The sequence below is a fragment of the Phycodurus eques genome, chromosome 13 (assembly GCF_024500275.1).
Source record: "Phycodurus eques isolate BA_2022a chromosome 13, UOR_Pequ_1.1, whole genome shotgun sequence".
NCBI classification, from domain to species: domain Eukaryota; kingdom Metazoa; phylum Chordata; class Actinopteri; order Syngnathiformes; family Syngnathidae; genus Phycodurus; species Phycodurus eques.
The window spans coordinates 17,308,340-17,332,146 of NC_084537.1; the positions used below are offsets into that span (position 1 = coordinate 17,308,340).

General features: G+C 39.4%; 3 protein-coding genes across 3 annotated transcripts in view; 2 read left to right on the top strand and 1 right to left on the bottom strand.

Moving 5' to 3' along the window:
* The window catches only part of LOC133412126 (piezo-type mechanosensitive ion channel component 2), a 69,047-nt gene extending 60,286 nt beyond the window's left edge, over positions 1-8,761 (top strand). The window contains exons 45-52 of the mRNA XM_061695204.1: positions 5-163; positions 228-375; positions 1,395-1,583; positions 1,660-1,752; positions 2,625-2,914; positions 2,982-3,061; positions 4,027-4,222; positions 4,561-8,761. Coding sequence (XP_061551188.1) covers positions 5-163; positions 228-375; positions 1,395-1,583; positions 1,660-1,752; positions 2,625-2,914; positions 2,982-3,061; positions 4,027-4,222; positions 4,561-4,813 — 1,408 coding nt within the window. The 3' untranslated portion in view covers positions 4,814-8,761. The remainder of the gene's footprint in view (positions 1-4; positions 164-227; positions 376-1,394; positions 1,584-1,659; positions 1,753-2,624; positions 2,915-2,981; positions 3,062-4,026; positions 4,223-4,560) is intronic.
* On the bottom strand, positions 8,096-14,306 carry napgb (N-ethylmaleimide-sensitive factor attachment protein, gamma b). The gene is made up of 11 exons (XM_061695205.1): positions 14,167-14,306; positions 13,940-14,007; positions 12,822-12,906; positions 12,725-12,742; positions 12,484-12,624; positions 12,187-12,253; positions 12,042-12,112; positions 11,877-11,955; positions 11,172-11,251; positions 10,473-10,602; positions 8,096-8,857 (listed from the first exon to the last, which is right to left on the bottom strand). The coding sequence occupies exons 1-11, from the start codon at positions 14,220-14,222 to the stop codon at positions 8,711-8,713; spliced, it is 942 nt and encodes a 313-aa protein (XP_061551189.1). The 5' UTR covers positions 14,223-14,306; the 3' UTR covers positions 8,096-8,710.
* A 995-nt stretch (positions 14,307-15,301) lies between these two features.
* On the top strand, positions 15,302-23,572 carry rab12 (RAB12, member RAS oncogene family). Its single transcript, XM_061693089.1, has 6 exons — positions 15,302-15,686; positions 16,721-16,781; positions 19,858-19,996; positions 21,117-21,206; positions 21,324-21,428; positions 22,125-23,572. Exons 1-6 carry the CDS (start codon positions 15,467-15,469, stop codon positions 22,230-22,232), a joined length of 723 nt encoding a protein of 240 aa, XP_061549073.1. The 5' UTR covers positions 15,302-15,466; the 3' UTR covers positions 22,233-23,572.
* Positions 23,573-23,807: the final 235 nt, after the last annotated feature.

Below are 23,807 nucleotides of genomic sequence, written 5' to 3' on the forward strand. Positions count from 1 at the left end.
CAAGGCGTTTCAACAAGAACAATGTGGCACAGATGTGGTATTTTGTCAAGTGCATCTACTTCGGGTTGTCGGCCTATCAGATCCGCTGCGGTTATCCCACCCGCGTGTTGGGCAACTTCCTCACTAAGAGCTACAATTATGTCAACCTCTTCCTCTTCCAAGGGTAAGGAAGTCGTGCTGGACATACAAAATCGTGAAAAACAAAAAAACACAGGCATTGTTTGCAGGTTCCGTCTGGTTCCGTTCCTGACCGAGCTGCGTGCCGTGATGGACTGGGTGTGGACGGACACGTCGCTGTCTCTGTCCAGCTGGATCTGCGTGGAGGACATATATGCGCACATCTTCATCCTCAAATGCTGGCGAGAGTCAGAGAAGGTGCTGGAATAAAATCCACTTGTGACATTTTGGAAGAGGAGCTGAGCGAAAAAGGAGATTGCTAAGTGTTGCTTGAAATTATTTCTTGGTTGAACTTTTCTTTGCTCCTCAAAATGTTCTGTTCCACAGCTTGGTCATGCAGTACGACTGGTCTGTTCATCTTGCTGTGCCACAGATAGAGCACAACCAGCAATAGTAAAAGACAGTAACACCTGTCATATGTGGTTTGGGTGGTGAAAAATAAAGAAAATAGGAATAATAGTTTGAGAGTTGACAGAGACAAAAGAGAGAGAAATTTAAGCAACAGCAAACGTACTGTACAAGTCTGTATTTGGTTTCATTGGTGAAAGACAGAAGGCAAATAGCAGTAAGACCTTTTTGAACTTCGTTTGAGAGCTTACAGGTAGGCAGAAGAGAGAGAGAACAAAGGGCAAAAACACCTGCTGGTATGTGGTTTACAAGAGGAAAGACCCAAGATAATAGCAATAACAACATCTTCAGGTACTTGGTTTTAGAGGAGACAAATGGACAACAACAAAAATAATGACAAAAGGCAAGAAAACAGACAGCAACAGCAATAAACCTGAGTGTACTTAGTTCAAGAGGGGACAGAAAGAGAAGAGAGAAGGGACAGAAGTAAGGCCAAAAGCAATAAGTTTCTAGTATTTCATTTGAAAGGGTACTGACAGAGAGGAAAAAGTCAAATCGTAATAAGATGACATTAGCAATAACAGGTGCTACTATGATGTTTGAAAGGGGACAGAGAGAGAGAAGAGAGACAACAAAAAGAAATACCAAAATAGAATAATAGCAATAACACCTGCTGGTTTGAGAGGGGACATACAGACAAGAAAGACAAAATACCCAAAGTGCAAAAGAAGCACCTGCTAGTATGTATAGTAATGAGCAACAAAAAAGGCAACAAGCACAAACACCTGCTGATATGTCCATTGAGGGAGAACAGACCGAGTGAAGAGAGGCGACAAGCGGCAATAACAAGCAATCTTTCCACCAAACAGAGATACCCTCAGCCCCGAGGCCAGAAGAAGAAGAAGGTGGTGAAGTACGGCATGGGTGGGATGATAGTGATGCTGCTCATCTGCATCGTGTGGTTCCCGCTGCTCTTCATGTCGCTCGTCAAGTCCGTGGCCGGCGTGGTCAACCCGCCTCTGGACGTCTCCTTCGAGATCACGCTGGCCGGCTTCCAGGTGAGATGAGAAGGGGGGAAAACTGAAAAGAACAAGTAGCAAGTCAATCATGGCGTTTACTTTCTGTCCACGGCAGCCCATCTTTACCATGAGTGCTCAGCAGAAACAACTGCAGGGCGTCTCGCAAAAAGACTTTACCAATTTTGTCAAACTGTACAATGACGACGAGGTGAGTACAACACCAACAGCAAAATGTCTCCTCACACATTAAGCTCTGAAATGAATCGCAACAAACAATTCATCCGTTCCAGCCGCTGAATGACACGAATGAGCGTTCACCTTATTTTGGTCGTTGTGTGGTTAAAGATAAATGCTGTACAATATAGAAATGGGGGGAAACAAGAATTTCTGATGATGAAATAACAGTGGGTTCGCAAAGCACCGTGCCGTGTCTTAGCCTTTCCAGGTAGAATGCTGTTTGCATTCACTGTGGTTACTGTTAGCTCGAAATGGCCGACACCTCCCACAATGCAGCACAGCTTTTGCGTTGCATTGTGGGACGTGGCAGCCATTTGAGCCAAAAGAAAACCCAAAGATACCTGAAGCACGGTGCCAATGATGTTTATGCGACACAAGAAAAAGCACAAAGTTCTGAGCCTTCCGCGGCCATGCCAACACTGATCGTGAACCAAAAATAGGATGTAACCCAAGGTAATTTTTATTTCAAAAAAAATTGTTCTGTAACCAACTTGTCATAAGTTGAAGTTGCACTGTATTTCTGATTTTTTTATTTTTATTTATTTATTTTTAACTTACAAAATTGAGAGCGAAACAACCCCCCCAAAAAATAATAATGATCAAATTAAAATGAAAACCTCACCAAATATGGAGATAAAAGGTAAAACTAATTTCTTTGTCTTTCAGACTTCTTAAGAAAAAACTAATTTGGAGTGAGAAAAAATAATGAAATAATATATTTTTTTAATGTCCAAAATTGTGAGAGAAACAGCCCAAAACGATTTTTAAAATGAAGGAAACTTGGCTGCTTTAATAGAAGTCGTAAAAACGCTGACTTTGCGTCTCTGCGACGGGCACCACCAGGAAGCGCTGGAGTGGCTTGGGGGCTACACGCCGGGCGACCTGGTGATCGCCGAGCTGAAGGGCAGCTCCAACTCTCTGTGGACCATCAGCCCCCCGAGCAGGAAGACCCTCATTGACATGCTGACCCTGGACGAGGACTTCCCCATCACCGTGTCCTGGTCCGTGCAGCGCAACCTCAGCTTGGGAGCCAAGGCCGAGACGGCGTCCGGCAAACGGGTGACCAATCTGGGCGAGGACACCAAGAAGGAGCTCGTGCTGCTGCTCAGCGGAAACGACAGCCGCTCGCACGTGTGAGTGGACCGTTCGCCGAGAGCCAGAGCGCGCGGATCCCGTTCACGTTGTCTTTTCTACACGCAGGGCGCTCAAAAACATCTTCCCGCGCTACATCAGAGCCCCAAGCGATTCAGACGCCAAGCCCGTCGAGCAGCTGTATAAAGGTAGACCGCTTTATTTTGGCCATTACACCTCTACTTCCCGTCTCAACACTGCTAAGAAATGCTTTGATTTTTTTCATCTCACCTCCACTTCCTGCCTACAAAGGTCCTCGAGTGACAATGGATTCAACGATGAATATAATCTGCTTGAATTTTTTGGGACATTTCACCCCTACTTTCTAGCCCATTATTTTTATATTTTCAGGCTTTTATTTTGAATTTTACCCCAGCTTCTTGTCTTACTGCAGTTCTACTCTTTGTAATTGTTGGCTTTTATTTTGAATTTTAGCACCACTTCCTGACCACAGTTCTAATGTTATGATTGGTGGCTTTTATTTTGATTTTCAGCTCTTCTTCCCGTTTGTTCTTCCATATTTAATATGGAACCACCACTTTTCTGGAATGGACTATTTTTGAATAGTACGTCCACTTCCTGTCTGATTAAAAGTCTATCATTTATTGTGGTTGGTGGGTTGTATTTTGAATTTTTCCACTCCTTTTTGTCTGGCCATAGTTCTCATACCAGAAGTGGCGTAAGGCTTTTATTTTTTAATTTCACCTCCACTTCCTGACTGTCCACCGTTGTCTTTTTGTGATTGGTGACTTTTAGTTTGAATTTTAGCACCACTTCCTCCCTGAACACAGTCCTTCCCTAATTAATATGAAAGCAACACTGTTAGAGGATGGGCTTTTATTTTTATTTTTTAATATAACCTCCACTTCTATTTGTGATTGGTGGCTTTTATTTTGAATATGAGCGCAACATTCTATCTGACAAAGGTTCTTCTCAATACTGTCATAGAATGTGCTTTTATTTTTTACTTCCACCTCCACTTCCTGTCTGGCAACATATTGTTGAGATGGCTGCAACACTGTTGTAGAATGTGCTTTTATTTTTGAGTTTTTTTATTTTGTGCCAATTTCCTGTCCGAAAGTCTGATTTAAATGGTGTAATTTGTTCACACCAGACGGGAAGATGCTGAACATCAGCCTGAGCCTGCATCAAGTGAAGACGGCCCAAAGTCAGCTCCAGGAGTGGTGGATCGTCAACCAGATGGAACGCGGCCCCATCGAGAAGAGTCAGAACCACGACGACTGCCTGGAGCTCTACGTCTTCAGCGACCAAGTCAGCCCGCCCAGTCTCGGCTTCCTGGCCGGATACGGGTACGACCGCTCCTGTACATTAGCGATACTCGTTTTAGATGGTTGGCCAACGAAAGTTCATTTTTAGCTCCTCAATACAAAGAACATGTACCGGTATTTTTTGTCATTTCTCTCCAAAGTTTGCGTTTTGTATTTGTATCCAAAAGAAAAATATTTGCTAAATTTGGAGAAAATCATCCACAAAGCAAAAAAAAAAAAAAATAAATAAAAAAAATTCTGATTAAGAAATACAAAACCTTTCAAATTTGTAGCTGAACTTGTCGCTGTATGCTCGTTTTTGATGTTTTTGTTTCCTGCTGCTGTGTGTGTGTGTGTGTGTGCGCGCGCGTGCGTGTCAGGATTATGGGCCTGTACGCATCGGTGGTGCTGGTGATCGGCAAGTTCGTGCGCGAGTTCTTCAGCGGCATCTCGCACACCATCATGTTCGAGGAGCTGCCCAACGTGGACCGCATCCTCAAGCTGTGCACCGACATCTTCCTGGTGCGCGAGACGGGCGAGCTGGACTTGGAGGAGGACATGTATGCCAAGCTCATCTTCCTCTACCGCTCGCCAGAGACCATGATCAAGTGGACGCGCGAGAAGACCCAGTGAGTTTTTTTTTTTTTTTTTCTACACGCTCACCCGCCCGCCGCACTTTTTCCTGACTTTTTGAGCACAAATTTTGCTGGTGCTGCTGTCGGCGGACGAAACGAAGACTTTTCCTGACATCGTACGCTGTAAAAAGTTCCCATCTCCGAAGACTTTAAAAAAAACATTTTAAAAAATGCTCTAGCAAGGACCCCAAAAAGGGCTTCCCACACCAAATGAGCACAATTCTTCTTCTCTGACTGGAATGCTTGGAACAGGGGACCGTGCAATAGTTTTTAAGGACTGATGTGGACAGGTGCAACACATGAACACCCAAAAAAAAAAAAAAAAAAAATGTTGTTTTGTTATTTGGGAGAACCACGTCTTCACATTTTATTTGTTTTTGAAGTCTTACTACATGTACGCGTTTCTCAGGAAGCGCTCTTCTCACACAAATTCAGTCGGTGTGATCACATAACAGATACAAAATTCCATTTGAAAAGACAACATTTCCGACAAACAACAAAAACAAGGGAAATAAATCTTTGTGTTTATGCTGACGGTGAAAAAAAACACAAACAACAACAACAAAACAACACACAAACTCAGTGATTATGACATTGGACAACAACAATAAAAAGATTATTATTATTTTTGGAGGTAACATTTTTTTACCTCCAAAAACTCTTTTTTTTTTGGGGGGGGGGGGTTCTTCAAACTTTGTGATATTTTCATTAGAGAGTAACAACTAAAGATGCTTGATCTTTGTGTTTGGGATAAAACCATAATAATGAAAAATATGGAGATAACCAAAAGACAAAAATATTCGTACATTATCAGAAGCTATTCATATATTGTTCATGTTGTTTTTTTGGTTACTTATGTTCAATTTTATGAGTTTTTATTTTTATTTTAACTGACCCAAAAAAAATCTGAATTTATTTTTCTTTCAGGTAAAATGTTTTAAAAATGTTTGTTTTGGTTTTTAATAACACTCACAAAATTTTGTGGGAAAAAATATAAACTGACGTCATTTGGATACAGTGCAAGTTTTTTTTTTTTTTTTTTTTTATTTCCAAAACACAAGAGCAGATGTTTTTGGAATTTTTTCCATATTTTTATTAGGGAGAAACAACCCAAAAGCAACAATGAAAAAACACACGTGAAAATGAAAAATAATCATAATGAAAATTACCTCAAAATAAGAATTTATTTTGGTTGTTTATTTCAAAATTTTGGGAGATTTTTATTTAAGTAAAACAACTTGCAAAACTATGAAAAATCTAACTTTATTTTTTTATCTTGAAATACAATACTTTTTTGGGTTGTCTCTCCAAATTATAAGATTTTTGTTTGAGAAACAACCGCAAAACAATTTTTAGTGTCCTTTGGTATTAAAAAAAAATCACAAAATGTGGAAATTAATTATAAATATTTATTACAGTGAAAAAGGATAGTGATTTTTATTTAAATCTCTGAACCACAAAGAAACAAATATTTGTTTGCTCTTTTGTTTTTTTTCTCAAATTTTGTTTTATTCTTAGAGGAAAAACAAAAAAACTGAAGTAAAACAATGATTTGTGTTTCGGAATATATAAAATATAGATGGAACACATGAAGGACCATTTTTATTTGGGTTCTTCTTCTTCTTGTTGTTCATAGCAAAATTGCCTAAGTCATTTTTAACTTCAATCACTTAAAAAAATACTAATATAGTTGCTAAAAAATAGTTTTGTCTTTTTTTATTTGAAAAAGTTCAAATATGACTTGGGCAACTTTGGTAGTAGGCGAACGATTTGCCTTAGATGTTTTTTCTTTTTTTACTTAACACACCATTTAGGTAGCACTCTTTTCAAACCCGGATTCATTGTATGTGTTACGATGCGTTGGCTCCAACTCGATTAGAACTATTTAATAGTACGGCATGACACGTACTTAATGTTTATTGCACAAGCGACAGAGAGTGGCAACCCGCCGGGGGTACGAAAAAAAAAAAAGATTTAATTGCCAATCGATCATTTTGCAGTTTCCTAATCAGATGAGCAGGAAGTTCCCTGGCGCTCGCTTATTGGGGGTGAGGGGTTAAAAAAAAAGCAACAACAACAAAAAAACTATGCATTAGAGGACATTGTAGCATGAAAGACGCACTTCATTATTGTTAATTTTTATTGCAAATGCATAAGAGGACGTAATACAAGTGTGAAATGTGAACGTGTATGATAATAAAGGCTGTGATGGAGGTCATCAATAAAAAAACAAAAACAAAATGGCGCCTCACTAAGCTTGTTTGCAATGGTTCCCAGCATTCCCCACGAGAGAGAGAAGTGAGCCAATCAGACAATCACTCAAACAAGCTTCCTGTTTCTGCATTTCCTCCTCCCGTTGCTCACATTTTGTCTTTGCATCACGTTAGAAAGATGACAGTCAACGTTGAAGTTTGGAGAAGAACCACTAGATGGCAGAAGGTACTCAAAAGTCATACATTTTAAAAGTTGCGATGTAACGAGAAAAAAAAGTCACAATATCGCAAGGAAAATGTAGTATTTCAAGAAAGTCAAACAATTTAGAAAAGTTGTAATTTCACGGGAATAACCGCATACAATTTTTGTAAATAAAAGCTATCACAGTTAAGGACAAAAGTTATCATAAAGTTGTACTTGTGCGAGCATAACGTAATATATTTTGAGAAGTTTACAAGATACAAAGGAATATTAAAATCGTTTTTCAAGTCATAATATTTCCAGAAAAAAAGCTACTAATACTACGCTACACGTAATGTATACTTAATAACAATAACATTTTAAGGAAAATATGTAATTTTACAAAATATTGTTTTTAAAAAAACTATTTACAATTAAAAAATAAAGAAACTCCAAATATAACAATATTAAAGTCCTAATATTACACTAAACTTAATAATATACTACGCATTTAATAAAAGTAACATTTTGAGAAAAAAATGGTTGTCACAAGTTGTTAATTACCGGTAGTAGTTTTTTTAAATTTCATTTCAGAAGAACACAAAATCTAGAGAAACAGTCAAAATTTTATGAGGGTAGTCATGTTTCAAGTTGTAATATAATGAGAATAAATGAGTAATTATACACTTATTAGTAATAACAGTCAAATAATTCAGAAAATAAGGGCATACATTTTCAAGGAAAATAGTCAAAAATTATGCATGAAGTTGTACGTTTACAAGAATAGGTTTATTTTTTAAAGAGATGTCATTTTACATAACATTTTTGTAGTCATACTATTTAGAGAAAAATGTGCGATCGATACAATTCGAAAAGACAGTCGAAAAAAGCCAACCAGATGGATTGTTTATTGATGTATGCGCATGTATATACATCAGATACAGTATTTGCTTCAGGAATGTAAACATGGGCAAGAGCACAATATATATATATATATATATATTAAAAAAAATACAGAAATAAATCATCCCTTAATTATTTCCTTTAAGAACAGTAAGCTGACTCAGCATTTTAGGGTCAAATGCATTGAAATGGGTAACGCGCACACAGCTGGAGGTAGACAAAGAGGACGTAATTGTCTACAAGCTGACCTTTGAACTGTTTTTATTTATTTGCATTATGTTGAGCTTGGAGAATCATGCATTGGGTGAATTATTGTTCCGAGAATAGGGACCCTGAATAAATTAAAGAGCTACGGTATACACACATTTTTCATATTTCTTTTTGTTAAGACGCACAAAACATGTACACATGCACGTCACCATGAGCAGAAATGATACAAGTTCCATACTTCCACCTTAAAATAAATCAGCAACATCTACTGGAAGTCTTATTTGTGTTATTAGATTTGTTTTGTTTTTTTGCACAACGTGGGCCGATTGCGGCCATCACAGCAGAGGGGTGAAGGTTTTAAAAGGGAAAGAAGGAAGATGGGCTAAGGCTAACAAAGTCCGCCCTCATACTCATCCTCGTCGTCAGCAGCAACGTTGGCCTTGTCCCCGCCGGCACCTCCTGATGGAGCCGCGGCGGCCTTCTTCTTCTTGCCTCCTCCGCCCGGCACCCGCAGCGAGATGGCAAGCTTGGCGTACTGCATGTCGCAAACACAAACATTCGTCCGAATGGGAATTAATTACACAATGCAGTCTAAAGATGGGTAGTGTCTTTTCTTTTTTTTTAACATATTTCATTTAAAGAATATGTACACACTTTGAAAAAAAATTCTAATTGAAAATGTTATCTTTTATTTTTGGTGATACATTTCTAAAAAGCTACCAATTATGTTTTTTTAAATAGGCCAGCACATTTTAAAAGCTATCCCATTTTTGTGCAACAGCATGTACAAATTGCATTGATTTTTAAACTCAAAATCAAAAAGTTCCATTATTTACATTTGAAAGTTATAACTATTTTCTTAATAAAATGTAACCCCTTATTTTTTGCAAAACATTTTTCAACGTAAAATATATTTTTAAAGTAAAAAATGTGATTTTTAAAAAGCTTAACTCAATTTCTTTTTAAAATAAAATGTAGAAAATACCCCTTTAATTTGGTTTTAAAATATCAGTTTAGTTGTAATTTTTTTGAAGCTTTTTTTTTTTAAATATTCAACCAAACATATATCAACCCATATTTTATTTTTGTTACTACAAATTTAAAAAAGTGAACACTTGTTTTTGGGCACAATTGTAAAAAGGTACCGATTTGATCTATTTTTTAAATAAAAATAAAGCTCCTCATTTGTTTCTATATTTTTTTTATGAAAATTTACCAATTATTTTGACTTAAAAAGGAAAAAAAAACTATCCACTATTATACTTTTTGAGTGCCTTAACGGGTTTAATTTGTTCCGTGACCATACTTGTATCTCAAATCATACTTCCCACTGGAAATTAATCAGTTCCAGCCCCACATTGTGTTCCTTGTGGTGTGCGTGCCTTGGCCACCAGGGGGCAGTATAATACAGACATAAGGACACATAGCTCAGTAGATGCAGTAATATTTGTCATTTTTTGCAGCAGATAAAGAATATATGGCTGGTGTGGGGCCGAAACCTCCTATGTCAAAATGTGGTAAATTTCGTATTTTTCACAAATCTACACTCTTGGTCAGGCCCCACGTGTGTCTGATATCGTTATAAATTATTGACCAATCTAAATTATTGAAAATGGCTTACTCTCTTTGACAATTCAATGTTAATGGTTCAACAAATGTACCGGTTTTTTGGGGTCTCCTGAAAAGTGACAGTTTTGGAGGTGCGAGGATTCTGCCGACGCCAGAGTTATGCCTGTGAGTATTGGTATATTGTCTGTCTTCATGTGTTGCTGCACAGCCGCCGTCAAATATCCATTGATTAAAGGGTTATATAACGACAGTACCATTGATGCTAGTGTCATTCACGGGTCTATGGTGTTCTTCATTGTGTATTAGCATTAAACGAGTGGAATTTCTTAAGGCAAAAAAACTATGCGCTTGGTTTAGATACGCAACACGTAATTGTCTTTGTTTTATGTTTAGTTTGACAAACTTCAACTTGAAGTGGCATTAAACCGTTTTTTTGTTTTGTTTATTCATTTGATCGGTAGCTATTCTATCAAAGAAGTCCCTGTTAAAAATTGGTGCCAATAATCTGCGGCTGCGTTGCTTGATTTAAGTGAACTGTTGCTACTGTTTTGGTGTATGACTATGGTGACTGTGGTACTCACGTCATTATCCATGTACTTGAGCAGAGGGGAGTTGCACACGCGGTAAACCTGATCCTCGTCCTGCTCGTCGAAGCCCTGCAGCAGCGTCTCCATGGCGACGCAGTCTTCGCTGCCGCTGTAGCCCGGCAGGCTGCACACCAAAAAAGCAGGACTTTTTTTTTTTAAAGGGAAAATCAACTTTTTATTGATTGTGTAAAAAATAGTTATGTCTCTGAAGTGCCTGCTCACCAAGTAGACTACACAGAAGAATGTCTAATCCAAAAGCAGAGCTGCAGTGTTGTCGGACGTGCACATCAGGGTTATCTAACAGTGTTAGCATCGCTAGCTTCTGACAAGTGGAACATACTTGTATAGTCGGCTAAGTTGTTGACATGGCTGCGGGGGATTGTATTTGGCGATGTCAGCCGCACGTGCCGTACGCACGGATCAGCTTTACCAATTCAAAAAGTGTAAATCGTCTGCTTGCTGATGAAGTGCTGCCTCCAAGATTGAAAATGCAATCTAATCCTCATGGAGACTCGTTTTATGGGGCCGGGGGGGATATAGTACAGTTAGCCAGTGGTGCCTTTGCGCGAGCATAATTCATTTGCATCCTTTCTCCTTTGCGTATTTTGACGCAAGAACATCAGAACTTTTCTCATGATTTTATTACATTTTTGGGGAATTAGGAACAAAAAATTGCATATCAACAGATCCCACCTGTAACTCTCTCTGACGCACTTGTCAGCCGCGACGTAGTCTCCTCGGTGAAGGTGGATCAGCACCTGAGCTGTCGTTTTCTGGACAAAAACACCAATCATTCAGCTCATTATTATGATCATCATTTGCTGTGTTGTTGGTATGTAAGTTAATCACATCTCTTTGTACAGTGGGAGCTCAATAAAACAATCTGATGCTTGCAATGCTATCAATCAATTGTTTTATTAGGGAAACAAACAAACAAACAAAAGTAATTTCTTGGTATATCGTGGTTCATTTATTGCGGATGACAATTTGTGTCAACAGCAAAAAAATTTGTTATAAATATAATGCAATAAAAATATTTTCAATTAAATTATCTTAACAATTTATTATTTTTATTTAGGACCCGTGAGATGTCATTAATCATTAAAGTTTAGACAGCGATATATTGCTCCGACGTCCTAATATTAACATCATAACATTTTACATTTGCATGATAATTAAAAATATGACATTGCCTGTACACTTAAGGATTTTGAAAGGGTGGCAGAGAGATTCATTTAATTTTCATTTAAAAACTAGTTAAAAAATGCAAACGAGCGTCGCCGAACGGATTGTAGTGGACCCAAGAGATTCTGACTTGACTTAATTTGGCCTTGGCAGACGTCTGCGCCCTGAAAAGAAGCCATTTTCTCCCCTTCTACGGTGAAAGAAGACGCTCACCTTGAAGCACATTGGAAAGTTTTCAATCTCCTTGTACATGTTCTTCTCTTTCTGCAGAGCCACGGCAGCGTCATCCAACCTTTGTGCACACGCACGTACGTAAACACGCCACAATTCCGTGAGCGACGACGAAGAAGCAACAGAGCCAGCTGCCGCTCTTTTTACCTTTTTAACCGCACCAGCAGCCTGGAAGCTTTACCCAGTAACTCCACAGCTTGGCGCAGGCGGTCCTCGTTCTACGGCAAGCAGACAACACAGTTGAATAGAAATGAATAATCATAATAATAATTCAATGGACTATTATTGTTACCTCAAACACACCAGCTGCCTTCTGATACAAGTCCACTGCTTTCTCAATGTTGAGAGGCTCGATCAACCTGGGCACACAAAGGAGGAAGATACACATCACATTGTATTAAATAACTCCTCATCGGACACTTATTGCATGAATACTTTGCATAATTGGACTTAAATGGGGCTTTTGCGTTGGTGACGCTTATCGTTGTGAAGGCAGAACGTTCGCATCAGATCTGGTTGAGTACAGGTGTACCTAACGAAGCGCCCAGCGCTATTTTTGTTTGTTTGTTTTTGAGCGTTTCATACTGACTTTCCAGCGCGGTCCAGCGCCATGGCGGCGGTGTCGGGGGTCCCGTTCTCCATGTACATCATGCACGCCTTCTCGATGTACTGGATGGCCTCGGGCATCTTCTTCTGCTCTTTCATCATCATGCCCGCTTGTTCTATAGCCCTGAGGAATATGGACAAACACGTGACAAAAACAATAACACGTTTCGTGTGGTTTTTTTATGTTTTTTTTTTTTTTTTTTTAAGGATAAGAAGACACTCACTTGGCAGCGTGGAAAAGCCTGCAGGGGACAAGTTAAGGAAATAATTCAAATAAAAGTGGCAACGGCAAGTCAAGAATAACAAATGAGTGACGGATACGTCTTGTTCTCTGTGTGATATTCGGCCTCCTTCAGGTAAGCATCCTTAGCTTGCTCGTACTGCTTGGCGTTCTTGAAGCACACGGCTAAAAGCAAGCGACATGATACGTAAGTGAGGTACGAACATACCACTCACAGTCAACAAAGGATTGTCAGATGTCGCAGAAAGATTATCTTGACTGATTATTCTGTAGTGTGGGGTGCATCGGGAGATATTTGTCCTCCTCAATCTGCTTTTAATAAACACAATATTTTGCAAAACTGCTACGTCACACGTTCTGTAAAGGGGTGATATGGCAACAGTTTATATCTCTATATGTGTATATCTATATAATGTGTCTCTCAAGTCCTATAAGCTAACAGTTAGCCTAGCTTCTTCTATTTCTTCTTCTACTCTCTTTGTATTTCCTGGATGCCCTGTGGCACCATACTGCCCACAGATATGAAGAGAAAACTATATGTGCTGGAGCAGCCTGGCTCACTGACGTACCTATGTGGCGGCCATATTGGAGAGGTCAACATTCCCATCAAAGGGGGAATGGACATTGAAATTTAGTTGTAACTTGCTTATTTGCTCAACCGATTTTCATGAGGTTTACTTTTTGTTTCAATAACAAAGTGCCTGTTATCAACACAGAACATTTTGGGGAGGGAAAAAAAAAAGTTTACATGTGAAAGGGTATTCCCAGCTCAGTTGTTTTGATTGTATACCGTTGTGTGCATCCGTATGCAGCACAATGTGCCGGCATCCTTGATCTTTTTCTTTCGGATTTCTTGCCGTCCACAAACATGGAATGCGCTGACGATTTTTGCCTCGACTAGTTTGGTGTCGTAGACACGAGACTCAAAATGGGCGTGTCTTATAACCTGCGTTCATATTGACAGTGTGATGCTGCCCCTCACAGGTCAGTCTTGGTACTACGACAGACAGGTTATGTACAGTACACAATGTAAAACACAAGAGATTGTTTGTTTTTTTCCCCTCGTGATTTGTGGGGTCACATTTAAAAAAATAGGTTAAAATTCAATGTGTGTGTGTAGTGTACCCTGAGATTTTTTTAATTTGTATGATGATGATGATGATTATTATTATTATTATTTTTAAGAGCTTTACAGTACCTGCTTTAGCGTATTCTGAGGCGGCGCTGTCAAAATCCGGCTTCCACTTTGTCAGGCTTGTCTTTAAGCTGCAATGAATCACATTATTGATAAAGCGATGAATGACACGCATCCATTCAGCTGTCAAGCGGTAGCATGAAGAAGCCACACCAGTGGCCCTTTAGCCGCCACTGTAGCTAGCACCAAACGTCCCTTTAACGGCGATATAGCGACTTAACTACGCTTACCATTTCTCGGCTTTGGCTATGTGTTCGTGGGCTTCGTTTATTTTCTGGGCAGCCATGCTGTCACTAAACGCCGATGCGAGGGAGGTTCGGTGATGGTTCGATTGGCCGCGGACGTTCCGTCGTCGATGTTTGGATTAAACTGAAGGGGGGGGGGGGGGGGGGGGGGGGGGAGCAGGCGTGACGTCACTCAGTGGCGCAGCCGACGGGTACCGCCGAAGGCCGAAACACACGGCTACGCGCTGTGAATCAAAGTCGCCAATTTCAAAATAATAGTCGATGCTTAACTAGATTATTCGAAGCAGTTATATAACATCATAATTGTATAACAACAGTAGTAATGGCAACCATGATTTATTGTGTAAGACTAAACACTTTAATTCAACGCAGTTGACAAAACTATAGTGTGTAGACAAAATTTAATATGCTCATTGACTGTGCTCAACTGATCGATTCCGAGCAGGCTTCCTATAGGCTACAAGCACTGTCCTGAGACGATGTACTGTATTGTACTCCAAACGCGAAACGTCTTAAAAGTTTGAAAAGAAAACCAGAACAGTCCAGTTGTAATGGAATCAATGCCCTAGAACACAGGTGTTTTTAAAAAATGAAAAAAAAAAAAAAGGTACAGACTCTGGAATGTGCTTGCATGCAAAAGTAAATGTGATTTTTTTTTTTTTTTTTTTTTTTTTTACTGTCAATGATATACAATAACTTTTGATATTTTGGCATTATGAGCAAAAATAAAATTAAAAAAACCTGCACACAAAATACTTTCCCATGTCGGATAAAAAAAAAGAGTCATCATTAAAATAAATACTCAGGTTAAGTACACTTATTTGAAAATCGACTTAACTACAGTCGCGAAGTATTTGTACTTCCTTCACTTCACGCCACTGTGAATGACAGTAGATGGCTAACCTGTTTCGCATTCATTAATACACCAATATTCCAAATAAAAATGGATTTTGTACATAATTAAATATTTAACTGAATTTCATTAAAATTACATTTTAACAACACTGGATCTCTTGAAATCCCTTTAAATCCCTTGAGGTTTAGATTGTATTTATTTTCAATATATAATTTGTTTTTACATTTCCGACGGAACCGGAAACTGTTTTAGGCGAGCCAATGACGTCACCACCTTTCGGAATCTAATGGCCGGAAAACAACAATCGGCAGTGGGAAGCAAAGTTGCCCAAACTTCCCAGGAGACTTACGAAAGTTGCCACAAATATTAAGTCTCAGTTCTGTTTTTTTTTTTTTTTTCCAACTTTTAATCACAAATGTGGAGTCACTAATGGATCCGAGATATGACATCTCGCGAAGGGTCGGCGGCGGGAGCTCCTCGAACTCGTCACCCGCTCTCGGGGCTCAGTCGCGCCGCAGGAAGATGCCGCCCAGGCCCGCTGACTTGAAGCTTCAAATCATCATTATTGGCTCCCGCGGCGTGGGGAAAACCAGTCTCATGGAGCGATACACCGACGACACATTCTGCGAGGCCTGCAAGTCCACCGTAGGTGAGGGCGAAAAAAAGTCACCTTCTTTGGGTGACTTCTTGTTTTTGAATCACCATTTACAATGGTAGGGCTTAGTCTATTAACAGGGTTGGACTCAAGGCTACGTCAAATACAAGTTGCGTGGATGCCTTCAAAAAATTAGTCTCCGTCTATTTCCTGGGGGGAAATCGGCTGTCTGAAATACCGACAGGTTTTGATGTAATGTTTACTGAATGTGTCAAGTTAGCATCTGTAATTAGCCAAGTGGTGCTAACTCTCAATAGTCTAACAGTCTAACTTGCAAAACATTCGAACAAAACACATTTCAAATTGTATTTACTTCAGGTATTATTCCGTATCGAAATGGTCGTTGTGTTTAATATCCCCCACCCCCTTGCATTATGTGTTTCATGTGACTTGCTTCATGTTTAGTCTGAATTTAATAGCTAATAAAAAAATTAAAAAGAACAAAAATGGCGTCAGCAGAAGGGGTTCAGCGGTGTAATCAGCTAATATAGTGTACAAGGAATGATTTGATTATTTTGAGTGTTACAATAACTTACTTGTACAGTAAATAAAGCACTATTGTGACCACTATTGTAACATTGCACTTGAACTGCCCATTTGCTGTGGTTTTATTGTGACACTTTATTTAACTTGTTACTTTTTATTCAGGCACCAACCACTTGTCATTAAATTAAAGATGAAAACTAGCCTCATATTGTACATTCAAATGTATTTATTTTTTGTATTAACTTTTTATCAACTTTGTTTCAAATAAAATAAGCTTCCAATCATTCCACCCACAAAGGTGGTTTTGAATTCTATAAATGTAGATGTTGACAGTCAAATGTTCCGTTCCTGGTCTGTTGTTTTGAGCAAAACAGCTCGGCAGTCCCGTCATCAATGTCCAATCCTAAAATAGTCGCCTGTATGCAGGCAGCTGTCATCACGACGGAGCTCTATTTTCTGTCATGATATTCCACTCGACTCACCGAGAACCATCGAAAGGATTATAATTATGGTAATAAATGCCTTTTCTTTCTTTGCCTTAGGAGTGGATTTCAAAATCAAGACGGTGGAGTTGAGGGGAAAGAAGATCCGGTTGCAGATCTGGTGAGCACAAGGTTTTAAACGCCATCCGTTTTGTGCATGTTTTATTCGTTTGTCTACAGTGGCTGACGGGGGCAAATTCAGGAATGACATAAAACAAAAAACACACAACCACATAAAGCAACAACAAGAGAAAAATGCTGCTATCACAAAAAAACAACTGCAAAAGAAAAATGCTGCAAGAAAGAAATTCTGCAATCACAAAACACAACTCCAGAGGAAAAATGCTGCGAGATAATAGTTTTTATGTTGCAGCGTTTTTCTTTTGCAGTTGTTTAATGTGTTTGTGTGTTTTTTGTCTTTTGTCAACCCTGCTATGCAGAAAAGGGCTGTTTTCAGTGTATTTGCCCCTGTCGGCCACCGTATTTATCACATGCTTTACCACATCATTGCTGCCTCAATGCACAATAATGACCCACGCACACACGTGAGGCTGCTAAATTATAATACCATATTGTATTTTAGTAGCATGGGATGCGATAGGATAAGTCTTACTGTGTCACGTGTGTATTTTCTTTAAATCTCTTGAACTTGAGAGTCATGAAAGATGTCTTAATATAACATTTTATAAATTTAGTTTGTCTAAATCAAAGGGTGCAGTGCTGAAGAGATGCACATTGTATTCTCTTTACAGATAAAAACATGCAACTAGGCTTCACACAATCGGGATTTTTGGGGCCAATCACCAATCAGCCAGTTTAAAAAAAAAAAAAAAAAAAGATAGCCGATCACCGATTCGATAACAAAATGGAGCAATGTGTCCATTTAAATTACATGTTCATTTCTGTATACACTTGTCTATTGTATACTGAGTATCCAAAAATATTCTCCAGTCAGGTCATGTATTCTAATCAGTCAGGTCAAACCAACATTAGAACATGACGAAAATAATGGGCGCTAACTTACAGTAATTACTTTATTATAATTCAATTACTTCACAAACACCGAAACATTAGAGCATGATTCAACAGAACGCCGGCATGTTTACGTACAACCGTTAGTGCTAGCACTAGCTTGCTAGGCTACATAAGATACATCACATTTACATACATTTGTTGGCTGCTTATGAGTCGTATCGTATTAAAAGTAAGTGAACATACCTCAGGGAAAGCTTGAACAAACGTCTTCTCCCGAGCACCGGTGACCACCACGTTTTTCCCCATTTTGTTCTTTTTTGACCAACACAATACACACACGATCCATTGATGTTGTTGTTGTTGTCGTGGGCGTGGTAACGAGTGTATCCGGTCGCCTTTGATTTTACAAAGCCCAGTGATCGTAAATGATGTCAAAAGACATGCGACAAGGCTAGCTTTTCGATTAAAAAATATTGTATATGACGGCGACGCGCAGTAAATGTCCTTTGCGTAGCCAATCAATGACGGCATTGATCGGATCGGCGAATTATGACATTAAACCCGATCAGCATGAAATGCTAATTATTGGCCGATACCGATTAAGCCGATCAGATAGGTGTAAAGTCTAGCAGAAACATGGTCAACAGGTAATGAATTTCCCCTTGAGTAATGATTGAAATACGTCCACAATTCAGTTAAAATTGTAATTGAAGGTGACAATGCCAGAAATACTATTTTTCAGTGACAATGTGATTAAATCCGATTTTTGACAATTTAAAAGAGAGTTACGCGGCGTGTATTTAATCAAATCACATAACTTCCGAGGGCCCGCTAGCTTAATGCTAACGCACAATACAAAATGCCGTAGGCGGGCTAGCAAAACTGGCATCGGTGTTGAGGTAGTTCTAACGCTTTAAGCAGCGGATATTTGAACACAAACATAACAGCAACACATGTAGACAGAAAATATAACAATACCTGCAGGTGTATATTCTTTATCCTCTGCAAAAAAGACTAATATTACTGCAGCTTACTGAATCACTTAGTTGTGAGACTCTCCTTCATGTTATGTACGTCTAAATTATACTACCCCCTTTTGGCCAAGGTGCAAAAACCAGATGGAGCACAATGTCAAAGGGCGTTAAGACATGAACTCATGACGCGCACTGTTTTATGTTTGACATTATTTCATTCTGCTGAGCACTGATCTCGCATGTGTCGCTGGCACCACCCTCGCTTGTCTCATTCACACATCTTTTCCTGTCAACTAACACCCCCTCCCCCACTTGTTTGCACTCTTCCCCACATTCTATGTGTGCTTTGTCACGTTGAACAGCTTCCATCACAGCCGCACCCTCACTTCCATCTTTAAGGGATAGCGACGCCATCTAGTATCTGCTCCCGCTGTGACTCGCGGGGGTCCCGCAGGTACAGTAACACTTGAAGGGCCTGCCATATGACGCGTCCTAACTTGAAAGGGGACATATTATGGAAAATAGATTTTTTTTTTGAATGACTTTTATACAAATAGTTGTGCTTCTCGAGTGCCTGCCCACCCATCAAGTGTGAAATTAAACAACCACGTAAACTTATTACGTGATCATTTCTGAAAATGTGTCTGTGAGCGAGACATTTAGCACCCCCCACCCCACTGTTACATAAAAGTAGGGCTAATATACATAATAACAAAGCCCTATGCAGTTTTTCCACCCCATGACATGATCAGCCAGACTGGCCAAAGATCCAGAGCCACTTTCAACTGGTCTGATGAGCATTTTCTCCGTCAATTTGAAATAAGGTCCTGTTTTTCAATAAAGGGATGGAAATACATTTTTAAGAAAAGTGTCAAAGCAAAAGGGTAAGCAGAGCTGCATCGGGGTTTGTCGACTGCTCAGATTAGCATTAGCGAGCAGTGTTAGCTTCTGATAAGCAGCACTGAGTTGATTCCTCTGCAAAGTTGTCAACGCGGTGTGTGTGTATTTGTGTTTGGGGATGTGTATGTCACGAACATGTTAAAAAAATAAATAAACTTTTAAATTGTGAGAGACGGGGAAAAAAAGCATAATATGTCTCCTTTAAAAGTTCACACTTGAAGTTAACTCGAGTGACGCGACGCAGTGTGGCTGTCGACACAGTCTAGCTAATTGATTGCACAGGCGGTATGAAAGCTATCCTGACTGAGCCCAGAGTCAAATGTGACAATAATGTCATTAATGTGAAAGGGACACAGCGGGCCAGGAGCGCTTCAACAGCATCACGTCGGCATACTACCGCGGCGCCAAGGGCATCGTGCTGGTCTACGACATCACCAAGCAGGAGACCTTCGACGACCTTCCCAAGTGGATGAAGATGATTGACAAGGTCACCCAATACGCTCCCAGTTCATGAGCTGTATTCAAATGACGTATTTTGGTTTCCGTATTCCTTATAACTAGTCACACAAGAGGCTCAAAACAGGGAAAAAAATCAATCCTGGTTAATTTGTGACAGTTCTACAACACTGGGAATTGGCTATAAATGTTGGGTAGTTTATATAAACATGCAGTTATTGGGAACATTGTGCATACTTTGATTAAAATGTATCCTAAAATGAATAAATAATAACACATTTAAAAAAAAAAAAATCCATTCATAGTTGAACATAGAGTAGATTGTGTCTAAATTTTAACATCAAATATGCAGTTTATTAAAAATACATTTACATTTGATTAAAAATATATTTAAAAAAGAATTATCAAAGGTTATAAACAAAAATTAAAAAAATAATGTAATAGAGGTACATTATAAAAAAGTATTAAACAAAAAAAATTACTGCCCTAATTAAACAGATTAAAATGTATTAAAGTACAGATAAAGAACACATAATAAAATATATTTTAAAAATGTAAATTAAATTCCCAATTTACCAAAGAAATCTGACAAAAAAATTACTTGATAAAAACAAAATTACAGTCACAATCAAACATGAGGTAAACTATTTTCAAATTTGAAAATCTTATTTGCAGTTAATTACAAATAAATAAAATGCATAAAAACAATTAAATTACTGCCATAATCAAACAAGATTAAAACATTTTTAAATTTGAACATCTGATTAGCAGTTTATTAAAATTATAATCCCCCCCAAAACTTAATTTTGGAACAAGCCTTTAAATTTCCAATGAAAGTTTGCTAACATTTTCAACCTTAGTCAAAATGTTAGAAACATCTCTCTGTATGATGCAGTGACGTTGTACACTACTGCAAACTACAACCACAATGATAAACATATTTTTCATTGGATCCCTTTGAAAGTATTCATCAAACATGTGCGTTATTGTCTTTGTTAAGGCCAAACTTTTGTATTGGATCTCATTAGATAGTAGTGTGTGTGTCGCGAGTATGTATGTCATCAAAATTGAGTCACGGATGTGTATAAAACTGTTAGAACAAGTGCGCATCGTTTTATAAACCGTCTCTTCTTTGTCTTGTACATCATCAGTATGCCTCCGAGGAGGCGGAGCTTCTCCTGGTGGGCAACAAGATGGACTGCGAGAGCGATCGGATCATCTCCAGACAACAAGGAGAAAGGGTGAGTGTTTAGAAACTAAGTTGTGTCCCTGAGTATTTTTGTTTGTTTGTTGTTGCTATTAGCGATGCTAATGCTATACTGTGTGTGTGTGTGTGTGCGCGCGCGCTTGTGTTGCAGTTTTCCTCCCGAATAAGTGGCATGCGTTTCTGCGAGACGAGTGCCAAAGACAACTGTAATGTGGACGAGATCTTCCTCAAGCTCGTGGGCGACATTCTCAGCAAGGTGGGGATATTGTGCAAATTTGAAATTGGGCAAACGTTTGTTCTGTGTAATAGTATCAGAGCTTTTTATTTATCCATCCATCCACTAGGGGCGTGCTGGAGCCTATTCCAGCTAACATCGGGCAGGAGGCGGGGTACACCCTGAACCGGTTGCCAGCCAATCGCAGGGCACACATAAACAAACAACCATTCACACTCACATTCACACCTACGGGCAATTTAGAGCCGTCAATGAACCTAGCATGCATGTTTTTGGGATGTGGGAGGAAACCGGAGTGCCTGGAGAAAACCCACACAGGCACGGAGAGAACATGCAAATTCCACACAGGCGGGGCCGGGGATTGAACCCCGGTCCTCAGAACTGTGAGGCAGACGCTCTAACTAGTCGACCACCGTGCCGCCCTTTTTATTTGTGTGTATTTATAATTTTTTTACAGTATCAGATTTCCAATGAATAGATTAATCAATTATTTAATACAAATGGACTTAAAAAAACAAATACATTCATTTTAATGAATCAATTTTAGCCAGGGGAAAAACAACTAAATTATTAAAGATTAAAGTATAGAGTGGGCCATATTTTGCTTAGTTCTGGGTGCCATTTTAGTTGTTCCGATTTTCGTATATGGTTGTCATTTTTGTTTTCTGTGTGCAGTGACTCTTCCCTGTGTTTTTGTTCCTCTTTTCCCGTCTCCAGATGCCGCTTGAGGTTCCCAACAAGGAGCTCTCCGGCAGTTTGCTGTCCCTACAGCCCGAACCCGAAGTGCCTCCGGAGTTACCCCCACCTCGCGTGCGCTGCTGCTGAGACCCCACCCACACAACCTAACCCGACCCCCTTCAACACCTTCACATACACCAAACAACCGACAGACATTTTGCTCACACGTGCAGTGTGCCAAACTGACCACGAGGGGGCAGCTGCGATTTGGAAGTCGCAATTTGAGTAACATTTAGGCCACCCTCATCCAGACTACCTCAGTTCACGAGCTGTGCACCCACACACACACGTGCCTTTGAGGTAGCAACCACCCCGCCCCCTCCCCTTTATTTACAGCTCCTTCTCTTCCTAGTTCATTTTACCCGATACTGTCATTTTGTTAACTCGACAAAAGCACACACTATTATATATATATATATATATATATATATATATATGTTTTTTTGTTTGTTTTTTATGCGCCAACGATGATAAATTAGCAGGTAGGTGGTTAATCACGGGTATTATGTGGCCAGAATGTCAGCCTTTTTCGCATATAGACAAACGGTTTTACAGTGAGGGAACAAGTCCACCTTGTGTTTGTCGACTCAACGTACGAGCATCCCGTCACTTGCACGTAAAAAAAAAAAAAAAAAAGTCTATGCACATGAATTCTGCAACTTAACATTTTCTTCGAGCATTTTAGGCCTTCTGTCGCGAAACACTATTCCCTTTGACGTGGGTTCATACTAAAATGAGTTAATTGGGGTACATGCATACCGAAAATCGGGCCAAACTTGAGCATCTTCCCTTGCGGTCAAGGTCAGCAAAGGCCCGATTCTCGGATGTCTCGAAAAGATTATACTGACTTAATAACCTGTGGTGTGTGTTCAGATGGATTTTCTACCTCCCCAATTGGAAAACGGTTGAGCCCTAAAATCGTAACTGTTAAACCTGTTCAGTAGTTACAATCACAAATCCTTGTGTTTGTGTGTGTGTGCGGTCAATACCGAGCTGGGCCGGGTGACTGTGACGTGAAACTGGACGATTGCCAACGAAGCGCCGTACACGCATACTGAAAATCGGGCCAAATTTGAGCAATCAAAGTCAGCACAGTCCCGATTGTCGGATGTCTCTCTAAGGTTATCCTGAGTGCTTTTGCCCTTCAGATGTTAAAAATCGGTATCCGTACACCACCTTACAGGATCCATTTGCGACTTCTATCGGTTACCTTTTAGAAGGCTTACAAGCACGCGGGCCCATTTTTGTCAGCATTTTTTTGCCACTAACCTTTATACTGCTCTTTTTTTCTTCTTCTATTAAATAAGTGTAGGTATGGTGTCAAGAGAGGTTCGGGCTTCTCGTTGCAATTTGGATTTGTTGCTATTTATAACTATTGCGGCATTGTTGGACTAATGAAATTAAAGATGTCTATATTTATTACCAGATTCGCGGGGTCTGTGTTGGATTTGTTGAGTATTGCCTCCTACGTTTTTTCCTTCCTCTTCATTCACGTGTGTTCTCGATAATCGTCTTGTTTATGCATGCTGCTGACTTGTTTCTCTCGCTCTTTGACTGCAGATCTGCGGACAACAACAGTGCCACTCCACGTATCACAGTCGTTTTTCATCTGTTTATTACAGCAAATCGCAGGTGTCCCGTTGATAATGGCACATTACATGC